Here is a 19,347-nt window from a genome sequence, read left to right as displayed (position 1 = left end):
AACTGGTTTCATTAATCTTTTTTCAACACAACATCCGAAGGTGGGTGTCTTAGGATCCAAAGTGGCATTACTAAAAAAATACACAGTGTTAGATTTGATTTCTTTAAAAATCGTAACATTGTAGGAGAGCTGAGAAGAAAACCAAAGCCTTCCGTGAATCAGCAGGTGAACAGAAGAAAGCACTGAAAAAAGAAACTATATTATAATTGTCTCAGGAAAAAGTGGTGGGGTTTATAAAATGTAATTTAACCTACAAATCCTTTGAAGTACTTTTTGAGTTGGGTCATGGTTTTATCTCAGCCTTAAATGGCGTTTTTCAAATGGCCCCCAGCCTTTTAGCCCCCACTGTGTTTTCCCAGTGTTTTTTTATACTGACTAGTATTTCCCTGAGGAGACAATGAATTAGGTGACCCAGTAAAGCCCAGAGCCGAGGTCTTCTCAAATACTGTTTTCTTTGTTATAATATATACATATACACACACACATACATGCATACACACACACTGTATTTATAAGTAATGTACAAATAGATGCTTAAAATACAGCTTTGGGGATGTGAAATACAGAAGAAAATGCAGTTGGGTTTAGATTCCAAATGAAATACTGTGAAAGCTAACTGCGTATCGAGTCCATCCTGGTAGATACTACCTCCTTTCTTATGAGAAATAAAAGGGTTGCATGTTGGTGGAAGTAGGAGGGTCCTTGGATGGGACCTTGCCACCGGGGGAGGCATATGAAAAGCTGTGGGCGGGTCCCGGGGTTCCTGGTGGCTGTGAGGCTTCCTTTCTGCACGTCCCATCTTGACGGTGATCCCTGAGGTTCAGATAAGAGCATTTCTCGGCAGGTGGCCGGGAAGTATAATTCTACACTGGAGTCCTTTATGTCTTTTGAGTTGTGGGACTGTCTGGACTTGACGCTGCTTACATTCAGAGCTGGAGCTCCAGGCCCTGGACCTTTGCTCAGGTGCTCAGAATCCCTTCAGGAACTTCCGCCACAGCTGGTTGGTGCTTCTGTGTTTTTCTTCAAAGTCTTGGAAGAAAGGAAAATTGTTAGATTTGGTACAGTCTCTTACTGATGAAGAGAGTAAAACCAGGACTTGGAAATAGTTAGAAAGTACGGAATTGGTTTGAAAACTCAGAGTAAGGGGTACAGGATTTGTAGAAAATATAAAAACGAGACTTCAGAACTCCCGTTTGGTTTATTTTACTTAGGCAAACTTCTCCTCCCCTTTACAGGAAATTAACCAAAGATGTTTCGGAAAAGATGGCTCAAGTAGAAGTGAGACTGTCTGACACAGCTTCGCAAAGCAACAGCACAGCCAGAGAACTAGATGCTCTGCAGGCAGAAGCGGAAGGCCTAGACAACACGGTGAAAGAGCTTGCTGAGCAATTGGAATTTATCAAAAACTCAGATATTCGGGGTGAGCATTTTTTTGTGCAAATATGCAGTCCCAGACAATGGATTCAACACACTGTCTGACCCTCTAGTACGGCACTTTCAGAATAAAATTTAGTGCTTTCTAATCATCTTAGAGCTTTTTCTCACCAAGTCTCTGGCACAGGTAAGGATTAAGGCCCCCGGTCACAAATGTGTGACCTGGGACTCGGAGAGCCTAAGACCCGGGAGAGGTTCCGTGGAGTGAGCAGCAGAATGGCATCCGGTTCCTGATTTGTTTTCAGTGGATGGTTTAACCTCCTTGGCATTTCTTGGAAATGGGCTCTTGTGAATAGTTGAGAAATCACATTGATATTTCAGCAAATTCTTTTATATTCAAGAATGTTGCCTGGTCAGGGAAGAATTTTTGCAGCGTCAGATCCCACTAACCATCCTATTCTACGCACAACCCTTTATTTTTCTGGCTAGGTCCTCAAAGCCACAGTATGCCATGCTGTTTTATATATGTCATACTAGCCATTTGAGTGGCTCTGAATAGTTAAATGAGTAGGAAAAGGGAAGAAAAAATATCTGGGTATGTAATCCGCGGGCCGCCTGATGCTGTTGGCTGTTGACTGAGAACTGGAAGATCGCCTGTTTGCAGAAACATCTGCATGACTGAGTTAATTTTGCATCCAGATGTTTGGCATCCTCCAGAGCCAGAATAGCTGCTAATGGGACACAGTGTAGCCATTGCTCATGAGGGGAAAGTTATGTTTCTTCCTAAAGATTTTAGTCCTTGAATTTTAGAGCGAAATCGTACAGTGAGTTTTGGGGCAGACACCAGATACGGCCGTCGCGTCCTGAGCCTGAGCACACGAGGTTCCACTGTGGGCGATGCCATTCTGTGCCCTAGGTGCCTTGGATACCATTACCCGGTACTTCCAGATGTCTGTAGCGGCAGAGGAGAGGGTGAACGCCTCCACCACAGACCCCAACAGCACCGTGGAGCAGTCGGCGCTCACCCGGGACCGAGTCGAAGACTTGATGATGGAGCGAGAAGCCCAGTTCAGAGAAAAACAAGAGGAACAGGCCCGCCTTCTGGATGAACTGGCAGGCAAACTACAAAGTCTGGACCTTTCAGCGGCTGCCGAAATGGTGAGGTTTTTGAGGGTTTGGCCCCAAGGCTAGGATGCAATAGGAAGAGAAACGACCCTGTTTTGTCTGTAATCCTGTTCACTTTGCAAGTGAACCAGCGGGAGTGAAACCGGTCTCTAGTCTCTGGACCACCTATGGGTACCCACCATCCAGCCAGATCAAAACAACATCTGCCTTTCCACACCCCCCTCCTTCCCCCACAAACCCCCACCCCCACCCCCACCCCCGGATTCCAGAGGTTTCTCTGTGATACAAAGAATCAGGACTACTTTCCCAGACTGTTACACTGACTTGCTGACTTCCTATTCAAATTTGAACCCTTTAGACTGTGGACATTTCTTTTTTTACATAGTTCTAATTTGACGTGCAAACTCCCTTTTCCATGGAGCAGTTTCAGGAACCATTCTGGGAGGGACTTGAAAAAATTAAGGGAGCAAAAGAATTTTTCCCTTGGTGTAAATTAGAATGTTCCTTTGTTCCAGTAACTTTACCTGGTGAAGATTAACCCTGAGACCAACCGCGAAAGTAGATTCATTTCCCAGAAGCTTTTAGAGAGTAGCTCTGGAGCCAAACGAAATTGAGTAGTGAGTTTAATGAAGATCCGGCAGAAGGCCAAAAAAAGCCAAACTCTGCCTGTTTTGTCCTCGTTTCCTTATTGTTTTTCAGGGAAGGACACCTACTGAGAGAATTTGGAGGGTATTGTTTATAGACTAAGGCTTGTGGTCTCTTAGCTTAGGAACACAGAGGAACAGTAATAGCAAGAGGCAGGTGGATGCAGAGAAGCCAAGGGGACAGTGCAGGCTTCCTTGGGATTTTGTCTTTAGTGAAAAGCCCCCTCCCCTCCCTCCCTGCCTCCTTACCTTGCCCATCTCACGTTCTCTGCAGTTGGCAAAAACACACTGTCGCCGCTACTGTATTGTGCCAAACGTAATTGCTGCCTACAGGGTTATAGATTCTCTTATCACACGTTATAGCACGTAGTGGGACTAGGGAGTATGGTAGATCGCCTGTCATGGTTTAATAGAAACATGGGGGCCCAGAGCAGTGTGCCCACTGCGCTTTGTAGGGCACAGAGTAACTATACAGGCGTGGGATGACAGCTCTCTCAGTCTTTCCTTTCGGGATTGATTCCTTAGAAATTCCAATAAAAACCAGTAATCACAAATAAAATCCACGCAGTAAAGCGAAAGCAGCTGAGCGTGCTGAAGGATGTTTGCTTTGCAACAGAGGGTAGTGAGGGAGTGGGGGGCCATGTGAATGGGTGCCCTTTCCCCGTGGTTGCTTTTCCATCGGGTGAGCTAACCTTGGGGTTGGCCAGCTTCTGGTTGCTCATTGGATGTATGCAGTTCTCCTCTGCGATCTCTCTTTACGGGTTCCATACTGACAGTTCTTGGATAGAGAGGTTTTTGTCCCTTTGTGTTTTTCAAGTACCTTCAGTTCTTTGTTTTGTGTATATTTAGCTAGACCCATGCCATTTTTTTCATGCCTGCGGCTGAAATAAAACAGATCTCCTCGTGTGTTGTCAGAGTGTTTTTAGAAAGCATCCCTGAGCCCTTAGGCGTCCCTTCTTAAGGCCCCTGTTCTTCTAGAGCACGCAGAATAAACTTTCTTCTCTGAAGCTTTTTATATGCTATAAACCAGATACATGAAAGTCTATTATTTTGAGACACACTGGGATTATAATTATCATAAAATTATTAGTCTAAGGAGTTGACTGTTTATTCAAAAACTACTTTTTCCTTGTCGGGGAGCATTACCTGCTTTTCACTATCTCTGTTCAACGTGAGAGGACAGCTCCACAGTTTTCTCCCTGCTCAGCCTTTTCCATCATATAGCAAACTTATCATTTATCCGTTTGCGTGTGTATGCCATGGCCAGGCTCGGATCTTTGGAAGTTTCTGATAGGTAAGGAAGAGGAGTATGGGGAGGGAGAACTGGGCGGGGTGGGGGGGGGGGTTGCTTATTTGTAAAAGTTAAATCTACCTTTGTTCCGTTTTCTGTTTCCCTTTCACATCTGGAATGTTCTCCCACTTCCCTGCTCAAATCCCACCAGCCAGCTCATCCTTCCCCGATGACTACAAGCCTCCGTAGTCTCTCTCCTTTGTCTGCTTTCCTTCCTACTTACAGCACATGACCTCCTCTTGGCTGTTTTATGGAGAGTGAGCCTGTCTTCCTCACTAGATCGGAAGGTACTGAAAGGCCAGACAAGAGCCTTCTAGGTCACTCTATGGACCAGGACAGTTTCTCAATACCTTTTTTTTTTTTTAGTCCAGTGATTTAGGATAAAGGGGAAGCATTCTTTTGCTCTCCTGTTGGCAGATTTCAGCCTCACAGCAGATCAGTTTGCACCCCACGCAGCACCCAGATGGCATTCCAGTTCATCGGGGCAGAGGGCACTGGTGAAGCGTCGTAAACTCGGTTTCCTTGGCAGTGAGTAGGTTAGCTTATTCCTAAGCTCTGTGCTCCTCTCCCCGTTCCCCCCCCCACCCGAGCACTGTGCTCCCTGGAGCACCCTTGCCAAGGACCACCTACATGCTCTCTGGGGCCACCCAGGCCCTGCACAGTTGTGCTGAGCTTCAGATTCCCTCTGAAGGCCAGGGCCTGCTCCCCCTTGTTGCAGACCTGCGGGACGCCCCCAGGGGCCTCGTGTTCCGAGACGGAGTGTGGCGGCCCCAGCTGCAGAACGGACGAAGGCGAGAAGAAGTGTGGGGGACCCGGCTGCGGGGGCCTGGTCACGGTGGCACACGGAGCCTGGCAGAAAGCCATGGACTTCGACCGAGACGTCCTGAGCGCGCTGGCCGAGGTGGAGCAGCTCTCCAAGATGGTAATTCGGGGGACAGCCTCGCTTTGTGGTGTTGGCTCTCAGTGACAGGCTAGAGGATCTGGAAGGGAGAGATCGGTGTTCCATGGTGAAATGAAAGGGACATGGCAAGGACACGTCAAGTGTCAAAGTGCCGGTTGTTGTGAAGTCAGTGAAAAAAATACACAGGGAGGTTTTCTTCACAGAATATTTAAGAATTTGCTCTCTTCTCATGACAGTGATTTGAGATCATTTGTTACTTATCATGGGTCCAGGGTTATGAATACATTGAGCTGTGCTATAAAAATTTCATGCTGAGCAGCTGAGCATTTATTTTTCTAAAGCGACCATGTTAACATCCTGTTTTATAGGCCACCAAATGGTTCGGAGGAGTTAGAAACAATTAGAAAAAAATGTTTATATGCTAGCCTGATCTGTATCAGAAATTGTGTGGCCAGCTCTAGACGGAGTACTTTCTGTCCATAGAGGAACACAGTACAGTTGAATGAGAGACATTTGTTTCTAAAACCCATGGTTCCAAATGCATAGCTTTTCAGCGTCACTTTCCAGGCCATTTATAGTATTCTGGTCTGCCGTAGAAAGAGTGAAGTTGTTCCCCGGGTCATTTATTCCTCATATTTAGGTCTCTGAAGCAAAACTGAGGGCAGATGAGGCAAAACAGAATGCTCAGGATGTTCTGCTGAAAACCAATGCTACCAAAGAAAAAGTGGACAAGAGCAACGAGGACCTGAGGAATCTGATCAAGCAAATCAGAAACTTTCTGACCCGTAAGTTGTTTTCATCTGACTTTTAGACATTGCTTCTTCTTGTCAAATATAAAAAATGTTTTATAAGAATCTGTGTTTGAGAGACCAGAATCCAAGTCTGCATTTTAGAGAAAATCCATTTCTGGCTGGGAATAAAGTCACATTTCAAAAGAAAAAGTCCATGTTAAGAAATGTTGGCATTTCTTAAGCTATGTGTACGTAAGTCATCTTCTGTGATGTTATGCAGACACAGATGGGATACCCAAGTAGGAATCAAGTCAAACACCCGCTGTGGAACGCGTCTGGAATCTGTTAGAGATCACACAGAAGGTCATGAGATCCTCAAAGCAGCAGCTTTCTTGACGTTGCGTGCAAAGCTGTGTAATCCTCTTTACAGGACACCATACTTACGGTTAGCTCCATCCCTTCATGCTCTGTAGAGAAAGAGAAAATCTCTAGTTTGTGGTCCAGCTAAGTGCTTCTGGTCACAGTCTGAGTGTCATCAGTAAAGGATGGTTTTGGCTTCAAGTTACACAAAACTTTCAACTGAAATGGGCTTAATCAAAAAAGATGCATACTGTATCACATAGCAGGAGGTTCTGGGGCTCATGTAGTAAGGGTATCTGCTTTGTTCTCGGGCCAGCTCCTGGATACAAGGTGGCTGCCCAGAGTTTCAGACTTCACACAAAGCCTCGACAATCCCTCGTGAAAGAAGAGACGACCTGTTTCCCTACTGTATCTTTTCTAAAGGAAGGAAATCTTCCTCCAGACGCCTGGAGCAGTCATCCCCATAAGTCTCACGGGCCAGGAAAGCATCCCATCCCATGCATAAATGTGAAATGGAATGGGATTACCATCATTGGCAGACTAATCAGCATTTAACTCTGAGTTGCTGAGTTTACCTTCTCTTAGTGGTGGGCGCCTGAACAAAATAGTATTCTGTTAGCAAGGAAAATGGGGAGTAAGAAAGGAGCCAATGGTATTCCTATGGCTATCTTACGAAATATCCTGTGGAAGCCATCACATGATCAAATATTTTCCCGTGCTTAAACCCTTAGGGGTCCATTTTTATGTTCTTTAATAGTTAAAAAGTAAAACAAAAAACCTTAAATCAATGACATGTTTGAAGCTTAACCTCTTGGGCATTTTTCTGACCACTTTTCACATTAGACATTTGAAATTCCTTGGCTTCTGTGATAATATGCTATCAGATTCTCTTGCTTCTCTGCCTGGATTTCCTCCCTTCCTGTAACTTCCAGAATCCAGATAATTTATGTAAGAAATATCAGCTCTTTATCTCTGCATTTGCAGTAGTCTAGCTATTCTTCCAACGTCAATTAAAAGTGCGACTTGGGCATCTGGGTGGCTCAGTTAAGCCTCTGACTCTTGGTTTCGGCTCAGGTCATGACCTCAGGGTCGTGTGATTGAGCCCCGTGTCAGGCTCTGTGCTCACCGCAGCGTCTGCTGAAGATTCCCTCTCCCTCTGCCCCTCCCCCCTGCCCCTCCCCCATTTGCTGCTCTTCTGTAATCTGAACCATTCACTCTGCTGGACTTTGACGGGACATGCTTGGCCCATACACTCTCTCCATCCAGAGATGTCCATCTTCTTCCCTTCAAATCCCATTATCCTTCAAAATATCAGTTCTTCATCCTCCACAAAAGCCTTCCCGGACTTTCCCAGTCTATAGCAAATTCCAGTAGTTACTTTTTCCACACGTAACTACTCAACTAGACTATAAATTCTTAAATAGGAAGTGGCTGTGTCTTGGTGTCACCCCAGAAGGCAGTTCACCTGGTGGGTGACAAGAAGCACGAAGTTAGCCATCTGTGATTCTGGCCTGTGGGGACATCCTTGCTTTTCACAGAGGACAGTGCGGACCTGGACAGCATCGAAGCAGTGGCGAACGAAGTACTGAAGATGGAGATGCCCAGCACCCCGCAGCAGTTACAGAACTTGACAGAAGATATTCGGGAACGAGTTGAAAGCCTTTCTCAAGTCGAGGTTATTCTACAGCAAAGCGCTGCTGACGTTGCCAGAGCGGAGATGTTGCTGGAAGAAGCTAAGAGAGCCAGGTATCTGAAGACGTTGTGGCATTTAGGGCGCTTCTGTTGTGTGTCTAGCAGGGAGCAAAAAGTCTTTCTTTAACCGGGGAGATTTCTAAGACTGACCTGTTGGAGTCTCTCTGCGTCATTCCAACAAGCTGTTCTTTAAATTTTTTTTAATGTTCTGAGAGGAAGTAACATTTTCACGTTCACATAGATCGTCTCCTTCTTTCACCCAGCAAAAGCGCAACTGATGTTAAAGTCACCGCAGACATGGTGAAGGAAGCGCTGGAGGAAGCAGAAAAGGCCCAGATTGCCGCAGAGAAAGCCATAAAGCAAGCAGATGAAGACATCCAGGGAACCCAGAACCTGCTCACTTCGGTAAGATAGTGGGGGGAGAGAACACTTACAGAAACTCTACCTGCAAAGCAAGTGCCTTTGACAGGGACGTGCACTCTCACAGCTGAGCATGGAAGGGCTGCCCTAATTTCAGGAAAAGCCAGACGACTGCGTGAGCGCGGGTGCTAAAGGACCCTGAAGACACTGGATCGTTAAGCCCCCTTCACTTTCATAGTGTATGTGTTTCTATCTCCCTTTTCCTTCAAGGACTCACATAGACACTCTTTAGCAGTAGGAAGGATAGTATTAATTTCAAAATTTAGTTTTAGGAAACTTCTGCTGTATCTCAAAACTTAGAGGAGGTAAGCATTCACAAAATTTTACTGTAAATTTTAAAAACCGCTGGAGAGCAATGAAGGTCAAAATGCTTCCAGTCCCCAATTCTAGACAAACCTGATAGGGATCTTATAGCTAAACAATCTGTTTTGCTCAGAATGCATTAAGTAAACTCTATGCCCAATGTGGGGCTCGAATTCACGACCCCAAGATCAAGGGGAACATGCTCTACTGACTGAGCCAGCCAGGGGCCCCAAAAACTTACCATAAGCAGAATGCTCTTGACTCAGGGACTACAAGATATTAAAAAGTATACATGAAGAGTTTTTCACATAGACTTAGTGCTTTATTCTAAAAATCCTATCACTTAAAAGTAATGCAAGTATAATTGTCATTTTTCAAAAGGCAGTCCTACAAGCAAATCTTTCCATCCAATTTTAGGAAAGTTCATTTGTTTTATAAAAATGGATGGGAAATAAAATGGGACTCCTATGATCCCTACCCACTTCTCAGAATATACTCTGAAATTAGATACCATTAGTCTGCACTGTCACTCTTCCCAGGCCAACAGCCCCTAATGTTTAAAACCTGAGAGGTGGTCTTTCAACCTGCTTTTCCTACCATTGGTTGATAGAAACCTGTCTTCCCCTATTCTGCCGTGCTCAATAAATGAGACTCGACCGTTCCTTGGCCACTTTTCCTTCTTAAATTTTGAGTTAAGGCCCTTTCTTGTTCAAGTATAGAAAAATTACATTTTCCCACCAGACTATGTTCTAACCCTTTGATTATTCTGATTTTATATCTCCAAGGTTTTGCAAATTTCTCAATGTGCTGTTAACATTTTAACGAACTTTATCTATTTAGGTGACTTTATAAAAATTACTAAGTTTTGGGGCACCTGGGTGATGCAGTCGGTTAAGCCTCCGACTCTTGGTTTCGGCTTAGGTCGTGTTCTCAGTGTTGTGAGATCGAGCCCGGAGTCAGGCTCCACGATCGGCTCAGGGGTCTGCTTGAGATTCTCTAAAATAAATCTTTTTAAAAAATTACTAAGTTTTGAGAAGCAAAATGGAAAATATAAGATTTAATCAAATTATAGGTAGCATTATTTGGCTTGACGATGTAAGTGAATGATAGTTTTTTTCAGGGACCCTAGGGGACAGGAAACATTTAAGAAGCAAAAAGAAAGTCTTAAGCAAAAAGAACTTCTAAACTATGCTATTAATGAAAGCTTGTCAAAATTGATTCACTCATTTATAAAGCTTATCTTCTAAGAATTAAAACTACTAAGAATATTTTTCTATGTTGATGGGTGAACTTAACAATCATTTGGTTTGAAATACTTACAAATTTTGCCATGTCTATATTGATTTACTAGTTTCATTATGACATTATTGTTACTCAGACTTAATTCTATGGAATAGACCCATCCTAAAAGGGAATTTATTTAAAAAAACTAGGTGCTCAGTGAAACTGGTTCGTCTGTCATGGGTCAGGCTGCTTACTTGGGCTTGCTTTTCAAAATCAATCTTTACTGATTATTCTTTGAAAAGAGATATGTGGATCCTCACCAATTACCCAGATTTTTTTTTCCTAAATGACTTCAAGTGTTTATGGGTTCCAGCCGTCACTTCCCCAGACGACATGCCATCTCACAGTCCTAGAGTGACTTTTCTGAGTTTTCAAGAACATTTCTGGTCTGCCTTTAGTAATTAGCTGAGAATACTCAACTTTCCAGATAGATAGTTTCTGAAGACCCATAACCTCCACTAGAGCTTAACATTTAACATTTAGAGTTGACAGGAAAAACTAAAGGTGACTTGGGAGTTATCATTTTCCCATCCACATGAATTTGGAAATTTCGGTGGAAATCCTTCCTCTCACATCTGCTTATTTGTGACCATTGTTTAGCCAAAGCTTGCAGGTGTCCTTAAAATGCTTTCTCAACACATCAAGCTGTCTGGGGGTGGTTCAGTAAGAAGTTTACATGAATTTCCAGCCGAGATCATCAGAATTACGAAAAGAATAAAGTTAGGCACTTTATATAAGCTTTCCTGAAATTTTATTTTCCTTTTGGTAATTTTTTCTTTGGGTCCAGAGCAAAACAGCGAAGCGGCCTTTTAGTCTTCCTCTAAATTTGTATTCCTAGCACGCCCAACTACTTGTTGTTCAATTAATGGCTGGCTGGGTGACTGACATTATACTTGCAGATTGAGTCTGAAACCGCTGCTTCTGAGGAGACTTTGCTCAACGCCTCTCAGCGCATCAGCGAGCTAGAGAGGAACGTGGAAGAACTGAAGCGGAAGGCGGCCCAGAACTCTGGGGAGGCAGAATATATTGAAAAAGTGGTGTACACGGTGAAACAAAGCGCAGATGACGTTAAAAAGGTAAGAAAGCTTTGTAACTTCATAACTGTGTTCATAAAGGAGCAACAGTCTCCTCGTTGCCTTCCTTGGAACCAGTAAGGGACATGGACCCAACAGCTATTCGTCAGAAATATCCCCAGTGACCCGTTTTGAAATAGCAGTCGTTAGAGACCTAGATGGAAAAGAGTGGGAGTGGACAGGAAGGTGTCCAAGAAGCGTGACCTAAGCCCTCATATCCAGACTTGGAGAAGGAGGCAAAAAATGAAATTAGGGGCGGAAGTCTTAAAACAAATACACAGAGCTTATACTTTGCTAATTCAATTAGGAAGGCCTTTATGGCATACGGTAATTACTTGGCCATTTGAGAAGTCTTGAAAAGCAGGGTAGAAAAAGCTTAAGGCGTCTGTCACAGAACCACTAGCAGGAACTAAATCTCACGTCTTCTACACTCACTCTGAATTAACCACCCCTTCCTTCTCACTGGAAGGTACTATGTTTTGCAGAGAAAATCTCATACAACCCAAATTTTTCACTAGAAGCCAAGTAATCATTAAAACATACGTTCAGCGGGCAAATGTTTATCTCCAAAGAAACCTTTTTACACTTTTGAGGGGAATGTGCCAACTGTTAAATGAACAGTAGGGAGTTATAAATGGAAATTTAGTCAAGATTTTTCCTTGAGGTTAATGTAGCTTTTAGGCATTACAGAAGGGTGACCTCCTTCCACCTCTGGTTGGGGAAGAGAACAAAACGGGAAGAAAAGTGCACTACCCTGTCCATTTTTTCTGTTGTGGTTTTTTCTTTCTCGTGGTTCTGAGAGCATACGTCACCCAAGTAGTCTTTTTACAGAGCATTTTTTTCCAAAAACACAGCATTTGATTACAGTAAGATGAACAAGACCCTGACCTTGAAATCCCTCTATCAATGGCTACTGTTTGAGCAGTGTTTCTCAAAAGCACCTGCAAGAAGCACCTTGTCAAACCCACACCAATTTCTCATCTCCTCACCACCCCTGTGTATGCTACCATCTCCCCTTTCTTTCCTTCCTTCCCTTAAATCTCTACACATCCTACACTAGTCACAATCCAGATGGTCCTCCTATTTGGCTCTTCAAATGGGCCTTTTCTGATATCTAAAGGTTTGGATCACAGCAAACCTACTTTACAGAAAACCTACTTTTTTACCTCTGTATAATTATCTTGTGATGTCTCCAGAGAAAAGTGCTGAAAAGATAAAGGCTTAGCCCTGGAGACCTGCTACAACTCCCAAAATGTCTTTCAAATCCTTAATTTTAAAAAACTCGTAAGTCAGTGTTGTATTTAATTCCACTGTTTCAGAATATTTAATTATTTACACTGAATGGTTTAATGCCTGAGTACCCTTCTGAGCTTGCCACAAGGACACTCTTAGTGTCAGAGATTACATGTGTCCTCTCTGTGTCTACTTGGAACTGCAGGTTCTGGACGGTGAAGTTGATGAAAAGTATAAGAAGGTAGAAAAATTAATTGCCAAAAAAACCGAAGAATCAGCAGATGCCAGAAGGAAAGCTGAAATGCTACAAAATGAAGCAAAAACACTTCTGGCTCAAGCAAACAGCAAGCTGCAACTCCTGAAAGGTGGGTCTTAGGCTCGTGCTTTCATAAGGTATTTTAAAATTAAGACCTCCATGGAGTTTATTTAAAAGGTTGAAAATCTGTTCACTTTGTCTTGGGCCTTATAGGCAGAAAGGATCAGTAGGAGATGGAGATCCTAGTATAATTTGCTCAGACTTTTTTTTTATCTCCCACAGATTTAGAAAGAACATATGAGGACAATCAAAAATATTTAGAAGATAAAGCTCAAGAATTAGTAAGACTGGAAGGAGAGGTGCGTTCACTCCTAAAGGATATAAGCCAGAAAGTTGCTGTTTATAGCACCTGCTTGTAACGGAGGAGGAGGAGGAGGAAGGGCTCGAAGGTGGCCAAGGTGACCAAAGTAACAGAGCTCCATTTAAAAAACTGACTTCATGATCTTCGAAATACAGCTCCTTACCTATTTAATGTTTTTAATCACCACATTTTGTACGGAGTTAAATAAAGTACAGTCCTTTTGTATAAATATATATTTAGGATAATTCTTAAATTTTACTTCTTTTACTCAGTGTTTGTGAATCCCTTGAAGCTAGGATCCTTTCAATGTAAAACGGTTTTATAAACAAACTGCCTTCACGGGACCCTGATTTCTGTTTTGTCTATAAACAAGCAATCATCTTTTTGCTAGGTCAGTATCCTCCACACATCTGCCCCCCAGACCACTTCCCAGTGGGGTGCCCAGGCGGAGGGGAGGGGAAGTATACAGCCTGAACCCCCTTCACCATTTTCAGTGGCAGCTCAGTTGCTCCAATCTCCAAAACTCCTCTAAATACTCCTTGCTCTGAGAAAGAGAACAAAAAGCAATTTTTAGAAAATCAGGCGGGTAAACTGACTTTTAAGTGTGAGCAATCCTGGCCCTATGCTGGGTGGTTGGGGGGGGCGGGGGGGGATTGAAATGAAATCCAGCCGGAGTTTAGGAACATTGCTCCTGCCAACTGAGCAGTGCCAATCACAGTATAAAGTGCTATAACTTCTCAGTGTTTCCATTGTACTTTATTAGATTTCACAAACTAAAAGATTCTCTGCTACAGTCTGTATGTGAGGCCAAAGCAATCACAGAACAATCACTTATTCCACAGGATAAAGAAAACAGTTGTATTCCAACTGCCAAACCCATGCCAACCTCAGAGCTGAGCTGGAGAACGGGCCAAGCAAGGCCTAAGTGGTCTTTGCACAAATTCCTATTAGAGCAAGACAAGTTCTGTGTAGCACTGAACCATCATCCACACCTACAACACAGCTGCATTTAAAGCTGGGCCTGAACCGAAGTTATGTAAACAGATGTAATATAAACAATAAGGCAACCTCCCTCTCCTTCAAGGCAATTACTTGTCACTTTTATTTAGGTAGAGAGCCTACTGCCCAGCAAATTGGTTTTACCTCATCATCTGCTACAGCAACTAATTTTTTTCCCTTAATCTTAAGTATTTCACTTAAAATAGAAATCCTTACCTGTACCCACTCCTTTTTAGCTAAACAACTCAAGATGTCACTTTGAAATCACTCATTTTCATCAGCTCAGGGAACTGGACAGCTAATTCCCACCCTTCACAAGCCAAGAAAATACTGAGAACTTAGTAAATAAGTGAACATTTAAATCTGTTTTATAGCCACAACTTCATTCCCACCTAGACAGAACTATTTTGTGTGTTTCTATAGCCAGGACTTCATATTAAACTCTATTTCTCACTATTTTTTTTCCCTAGAGTAGGGGACATGTCTGGAGTTTAAATAAGCTAGCACTTCACAGAATATCGGGATTTCAGATTTTAAAACACACAGAGGTCATTTCCAATAATGGCCAAGTAGCACGTGTCAGGCCAGCCCTCCTGCTAATAACTACTGCAAACTGAACAAAATAGATATTTTTTAAAGTAAAGGTCCTGGAGAGGGGAGTTGACAGAGAACAGCACTGGGTGAAACTCCCATTGTTAATGGCTTTTCACCTGAGGGCAGGTCCTAACCAAGTATGACATCGGGGGGAAGCCAAGTTTTACTGGTTAAGGAACTGAAGGACTGAGTCAGGGGCAACTAGAATAACTAATACATGGGGGCGGGGGGGGGGCTCCCAACTCTGCTATCATTTGCCCAGTGTCCGGCTGAGCTATGCACTACACACACGGGACAGACGCAATGCAGCCGAGGTAGAGCTCAAACAACGGGGTAGATGTTTCAGCTGCTGCCCCCCAGCAAAGACCATGCAGTTGGGGTTCAGCCAAGTTAACTGCCCACTGAAACAGAAATTCCCTATTTTTCAGAGGTAGGTAAGAAAATCCAGAGTCTTTACAATGGATCATTCATAATAACTATAGTAGAGTCCAAGACTACTGGACATAGAAGAAAAAGGGAACTGTGGCCCACTGATGATACAAATAAAACCTGAAGACGACTCAACATTTTCCTTCTAACTGAGCGACTGACAGTATCTTATCCCACGTAGCTTTCTGCTGACACATTATATTATCTAAACTTTTCCTTAGGCTGTGATCTTTAAGTTGCAATCAAGTGAGTATCTAGTTTGCATATTTCTAGTACTTTAAGTTTTTCCTTTTTAGAATATGCTATCCTAAATCTGATTCTTAAATTTAGTTAAAAAATGCAAAAGCCTATTTTAACACTTAATACTTTGTTACTGAAGTGTTTCAAGAGCTGGCCATTTTAAACATTAATCAACAAATATGATTTTATAGCACTCTTTAAAGAAATAGTCATTTACCCAGCCACAGATACACTGGAAATCCACAGAAGACAGCGGATTAAATTTTCCCATATGCTGTGTCTCCAAAAGTGTATGCTCCAGTTAGTTGGTATCACTAAAACAGATGAAAGGGTAATGACCTTTTAAATGCCTTAACGTTGTCCCCCAGTGTGGTAAAAAGATACATCCAGGCCTAGAAGAGGAATAACAAACAGAAATAAGAATATACACTATAGGTAGTCATAAAAGAACTAGGACCATCTTGACATCCACTCAAAACAACCAGTACATGAATATTTAGGACTGTTTATTTCTGTATTTTCATTCCCCGCTGTAATACATTTACATCTTCATTTAATATTTGAATTTCACAGATATACCTCCTTAATTTGGTTAACTGTAGACCTCAATGGGTCCTTAAAAATTTAAACATAAATTCTACCTCTAAACTGCAAGAATTTAGGGATTAAATAAGTGAGAGATCATCGTTGTATTTACATCAGTTTGGTTTATACATATTTTAATCTTAATTCTAATGACTGTTTCCAATATGAAAACCAAGTTTAAAATAACTTGATCACCTTGCTTCAAACACAGCTGGCTCACATACCCTACACCAGCTCCATCCATGTAAGTAAATCCAACTTTACAATAGCAGAGATAAAAGCTAAGAAACATAAATTTAGTGAAGTCGAATCTTTCAGAAACTGCATGAAAAATTTTCCTGGATGCTACTATAAAAGTAGCTTTTTTCTGCAATATTAATGCACTGAAACAAAATATTAAATTTATTTAAAGTAGATGAGATTATTCCACTCTGTCCGAACCTATTAAAACCTTCCAAAAGTTTCATAATTCAGTCCTAGAAATTCTTGGAGCTGTGAGCATTTCCTGTTCAGAAATGTGACCTCCACAAAAGCTCCCAGGAAATTTCAGAAAAATATAATCTTCTAATTTAAAAGTTGATTGATTTGCCGAATGATGCAGCCAGGTTTGCTTCTCTAAAAGCTTCTGATAAGGTCTGTAAGGGAAGAAATTTAAAATTAGAAACCAAATATTTGTGGGTGAGAAGACACCTGAGGTAACCATTAATTCTGTATGCTGTCGATAATTACCGGATGCGCATGGCAGACTCTGGCTATATCTTCACAGGATGCTCCATACTCCAGCGCGAGAGCGGCTTCATTCACCATTTCACCAGCACCCTTTAAAATAACAGACCAAGAAGTCATTTTCTTCCCATGGCAAAAACTACAAGCTAACAGGATTTGCTGTTAGAGCAGTTAACTAACTGCCTCCAGTCAGGAAAAGCTTAACAGGAAAGGGGGCACAGAAGACAAGAGCTTGGGCTCTGGAGCCAGCTGGCCTGGATTCAAATCCTACTGCGGAGTCCCTCTGAGCATTCACTCTGTGTGAGTCATTCCATTTAGTCACTTCAAAAATGGGCAGAGCAACTCCTGCCCCCCAGAATTGTGAACATTAAGTTACTGCATGTATACAGAAAAATGTATTACAGACTAAGGACTCCAGTGTTTCATCATCATCATTACAACAGATCCCAAGGGGAACTGCGTACTTCAGGGTCAGTGGTAGGAAAGGCTTCTCTTAGGAGGTAACATCTGAGCTGAGACCTCACAGGAGCCAGTCATGCAAAGACCTGGAGGCACAGCATTCCAAGCTACGGGTTCCACAAGCACAAAGGCTCTAAAATGGGAACACTGGCCTGTTAGGAAACTGAGAGAAGGCCCATGAGGCAGGGAATTAACGAGCGAAAGGGAAGGGTGGGAAGACATGAGGTCAGGAAGGCAGACAGGCCCAGAGTTAGCGGGGCCTTGTACGTAACAGCCCGAGGCGGAAAAGGGCCACTGACGAATTTTCAGCAGGCCCAGGGCCCAGGGCAGCTCTCAAGAGGATACTGTCAGTTGCAGTGCGGAAAGCAGATGATGTGACAGGCGAGCGTGTGAGAGTGCCGCCGGTCGCTGTCAGAAACAGCACACAAGCTGCTGGTAATTAATAACCTCGGCATGTAAACAGCAGCTGGCTTTACATCGGAACAGCAGCGCTTTCCAGAAATCGTAATGGGATTTGGGATTTTAGGATACTCACTGGTCCTAGAATATGTGCTCCCAACACCCTGTCTGTTGATTTCTGTCCCAGAATCTTCACCATGCCATCTGTGTCCGCATTCGTCTTAGCTCTGCTGTTAGCAGCAAAGGGGAATTTCCCAACCTTGTACTCAATACCCTGCAAGAGACAGAAAATGAGAGCCTACATAAACTCTGAAAAAATGCATTCCTGTTGGCGCAATCATCTACCACTGGTTCAGAAAATAAACCCCAAGAAGGCAATTCTTCGGAGTCTACTGAGGGCAAGACCAGAACTGACTGCTTGCTAATGAAATACATTTTGGGTACAAGCACAAGCAAATGCAAACGTCAGTCTATCTGGGTATATTTCAAAGAAAAATGTAAGAGCTCTGGAATTACTAGTTTGAAGGCAGGCAAGTGAATGATCTCCTCTATGCCACCAACAAAGGAAAAAATATATAAACTATATAATGTTCTACATAATTTCCAAATGCATTAATACAGTAAGAAAATGATTCCCAACCACCAGTGTCATTAACTCAATTCACACGATGGCATTAAAACTACCCCCGCATTCAGAATTACCTCTTCTTTCAACTGCTCTTCTGATTTGCCGACCCAAGCAACTTCCGGGTGTGTGTAGATCACGGACGGTACACAGTTGTAGTCAATGTGCACAGCGCCGCCGGCCATTCCTTCAACACAGATAATGCCTTCGTCCTCTGCTTTGTGAGCCAGCATTGGACCGGCAACCACGTCACCGATCGCGTAGATACTGCCACAGAGATCAAAGAACAGTCAGCTTCTGCCACCACATCTGCTCCTCTTCATTAGGCCATGGTGACAGAAGTTTCTAGTTACTAAGTAACCAAAAAATATATGAAGTACACATCTGTGAGTTCAGGGTCTCATCTCTGGGTAATGGAAACATTCAATTATTTTTGTTTTTACATATGAGTTTACTCTTCTTCCCCAAAGCCAGTGCATTTTTTAAGCATGACAAAAGTCTTATTTTCAAAATAGAGTTTGAAATAAATTTTTAAACTTTTGAAAATGCAAATAATTATCCAACTTACTTTGGAATTTTAGTCTGGAATCTGGTATTGACTGGAATTCTACCTCTAGGATCTAATTCGATTCCAAGCTCTTCCAGTCCCAAGTTCTGAGTAAAGGGTCGTCGTCCAATGCAAACCAAGAGTACATCACACGTGATAACTTCGGCTTTCCCACCAGAAGCACCTTCAACACTAGAGGACAGTGTGTGACTGTTAAACACACATCGACAGAAACAGCTGAGAGACTGAGAAATGGAAGACCAGATGTTTCTCGAGTGCTGCTGACACTTCTAACAAACCGGAGTCAGGCAACGAAAACATGTACAAATCCTCTAGAGGTCTATTGTTCAAACTGCACACAAACAGGTAGGAGAGCACAGGTTGAGAACATAGGACTTAGAGTCAGAAAGATCAAGTAATGGCTCCGAAGTGCCAGGCACACAGTAAGCAATCTAATATTATTACTGATTTCCCCAGATATATCTAAAAATACTGAGTTTTACTGAACATTGAGAGTTTAAATATTTCTGAACGTATACTATGAGAAAGCCCATTAGAGTGAGAACACTGGATTAAGTTTCCTAGCATCAACTTAATCATGAATTTCATTGGACCAATTTAATAAGCAATACGGAGTTACATTAAGCAATAAAATGGCCCTAAATCTGATTCTGAAAAAAGGAGTGTTTTCCTTAA

General features: G+C 42.7%; 2 protein-coding genes across 4 annotated transcripts in view; one reads left to right on the top strand and one right to left on the bottom strand.

The window, feature by feature from the left end:
* Positions 1–13,281, top strand: part of LAMB1 (laminin subunit beta 1) — a 71,136-nt gene extending 57,855 nt beyond the window's left edge. For both annotated transcript variants that reach the window (XM_032402395.1, XM_032402394.1), the window contains exons 26-34: positions 1,236–1,420; positions 2,291–2,532; positions 5,153–5,356; positions 5,976–6,120; positions 7,965–8,172; positions 8,382–8,523; positions 11,025–11,201; positions 12,637–12,796; positions 12,970–13,281. In XM_032402395.1, the coding sequence (XP_032258286.1) occupies positions 1,236–1,420; positions 2,291–2,532; positions 5,153–5,356; positions 5,976–6,120; positions 7,965–8,172; positions 8,382–8,523; positions 11,025–11,201; positions 12,637–12,796; positions 12,970–13,106 (1,600 nt within the window). In that variant the 3' untranslated portion in view covers positions 13,107–13,281. The remainder of the gene's footprint in view (positions 1–1,235; positions 1,421–2,290; positions 2,533–5,152; positions 5,357–5,975; positions 6,121–7,964; positions 8,173–8,381; positions 8,524–11,024; positions 11,202–12,636; positions 12,797–12,969) is intronic.
* A 477-nt stretch (positions 13,282–13,758) lies between these two features.
* DLD (dihydrolipoamide dehydrogenase) overlaps positions 13,759–19,347 on the bottom strand; it is a 39,632-nt gene continuing 34,043 nt past the window's right edge. The window contains exons 10-14 of one of the 2 annotated variants that reach the window (XM_032402392.1): positions 18,673–18,861; positions 18,182–18,371; positions 17,616–17,753; positions 16,625–16,714; positions 13,759–16,530 (exon numbers count right to left, since the gene is read on the bottom strand). In XM_032402392.1, the coding sequence (XP_032258283.1) occupies positions 16,465–16,530; positions 16,625–16,714; positions 17,616–17,753; positions 18,182–18,371; positions 18,673–18,861 (673 nt within the window). In that variant the 3' untranslated portion in view covers positions 13,759–16,464. The remainder of the gene's footprint in view (positions 16,531–16,624; positions 16,715–17,615; positions 17,754–18,181; positions 18,372–18,672; positions 18,862–19,347) is intronic. The other variant, XM_032402393.1, reaches the window with a different exon arrangement.

This window comes from Phoca vitulina, unplaced genomic scaffold (genome assembly GCF_004348235.1).
Source record: "Phoca vitulina isolate PV1807 unplaced genomic scaffold, GSC_HSeal_1.0 scaffold4, whole genome shotgun sequence".
Taxonomy (NCBI): Eukaryota; Metazoa; Chordata; class Mammalia; order Carnivora; family Phocidae; genus Phoca; species Phoca vitulina.
This window is presented reverse-complemented; position numbering and strand designations above follow the sequence as displayed.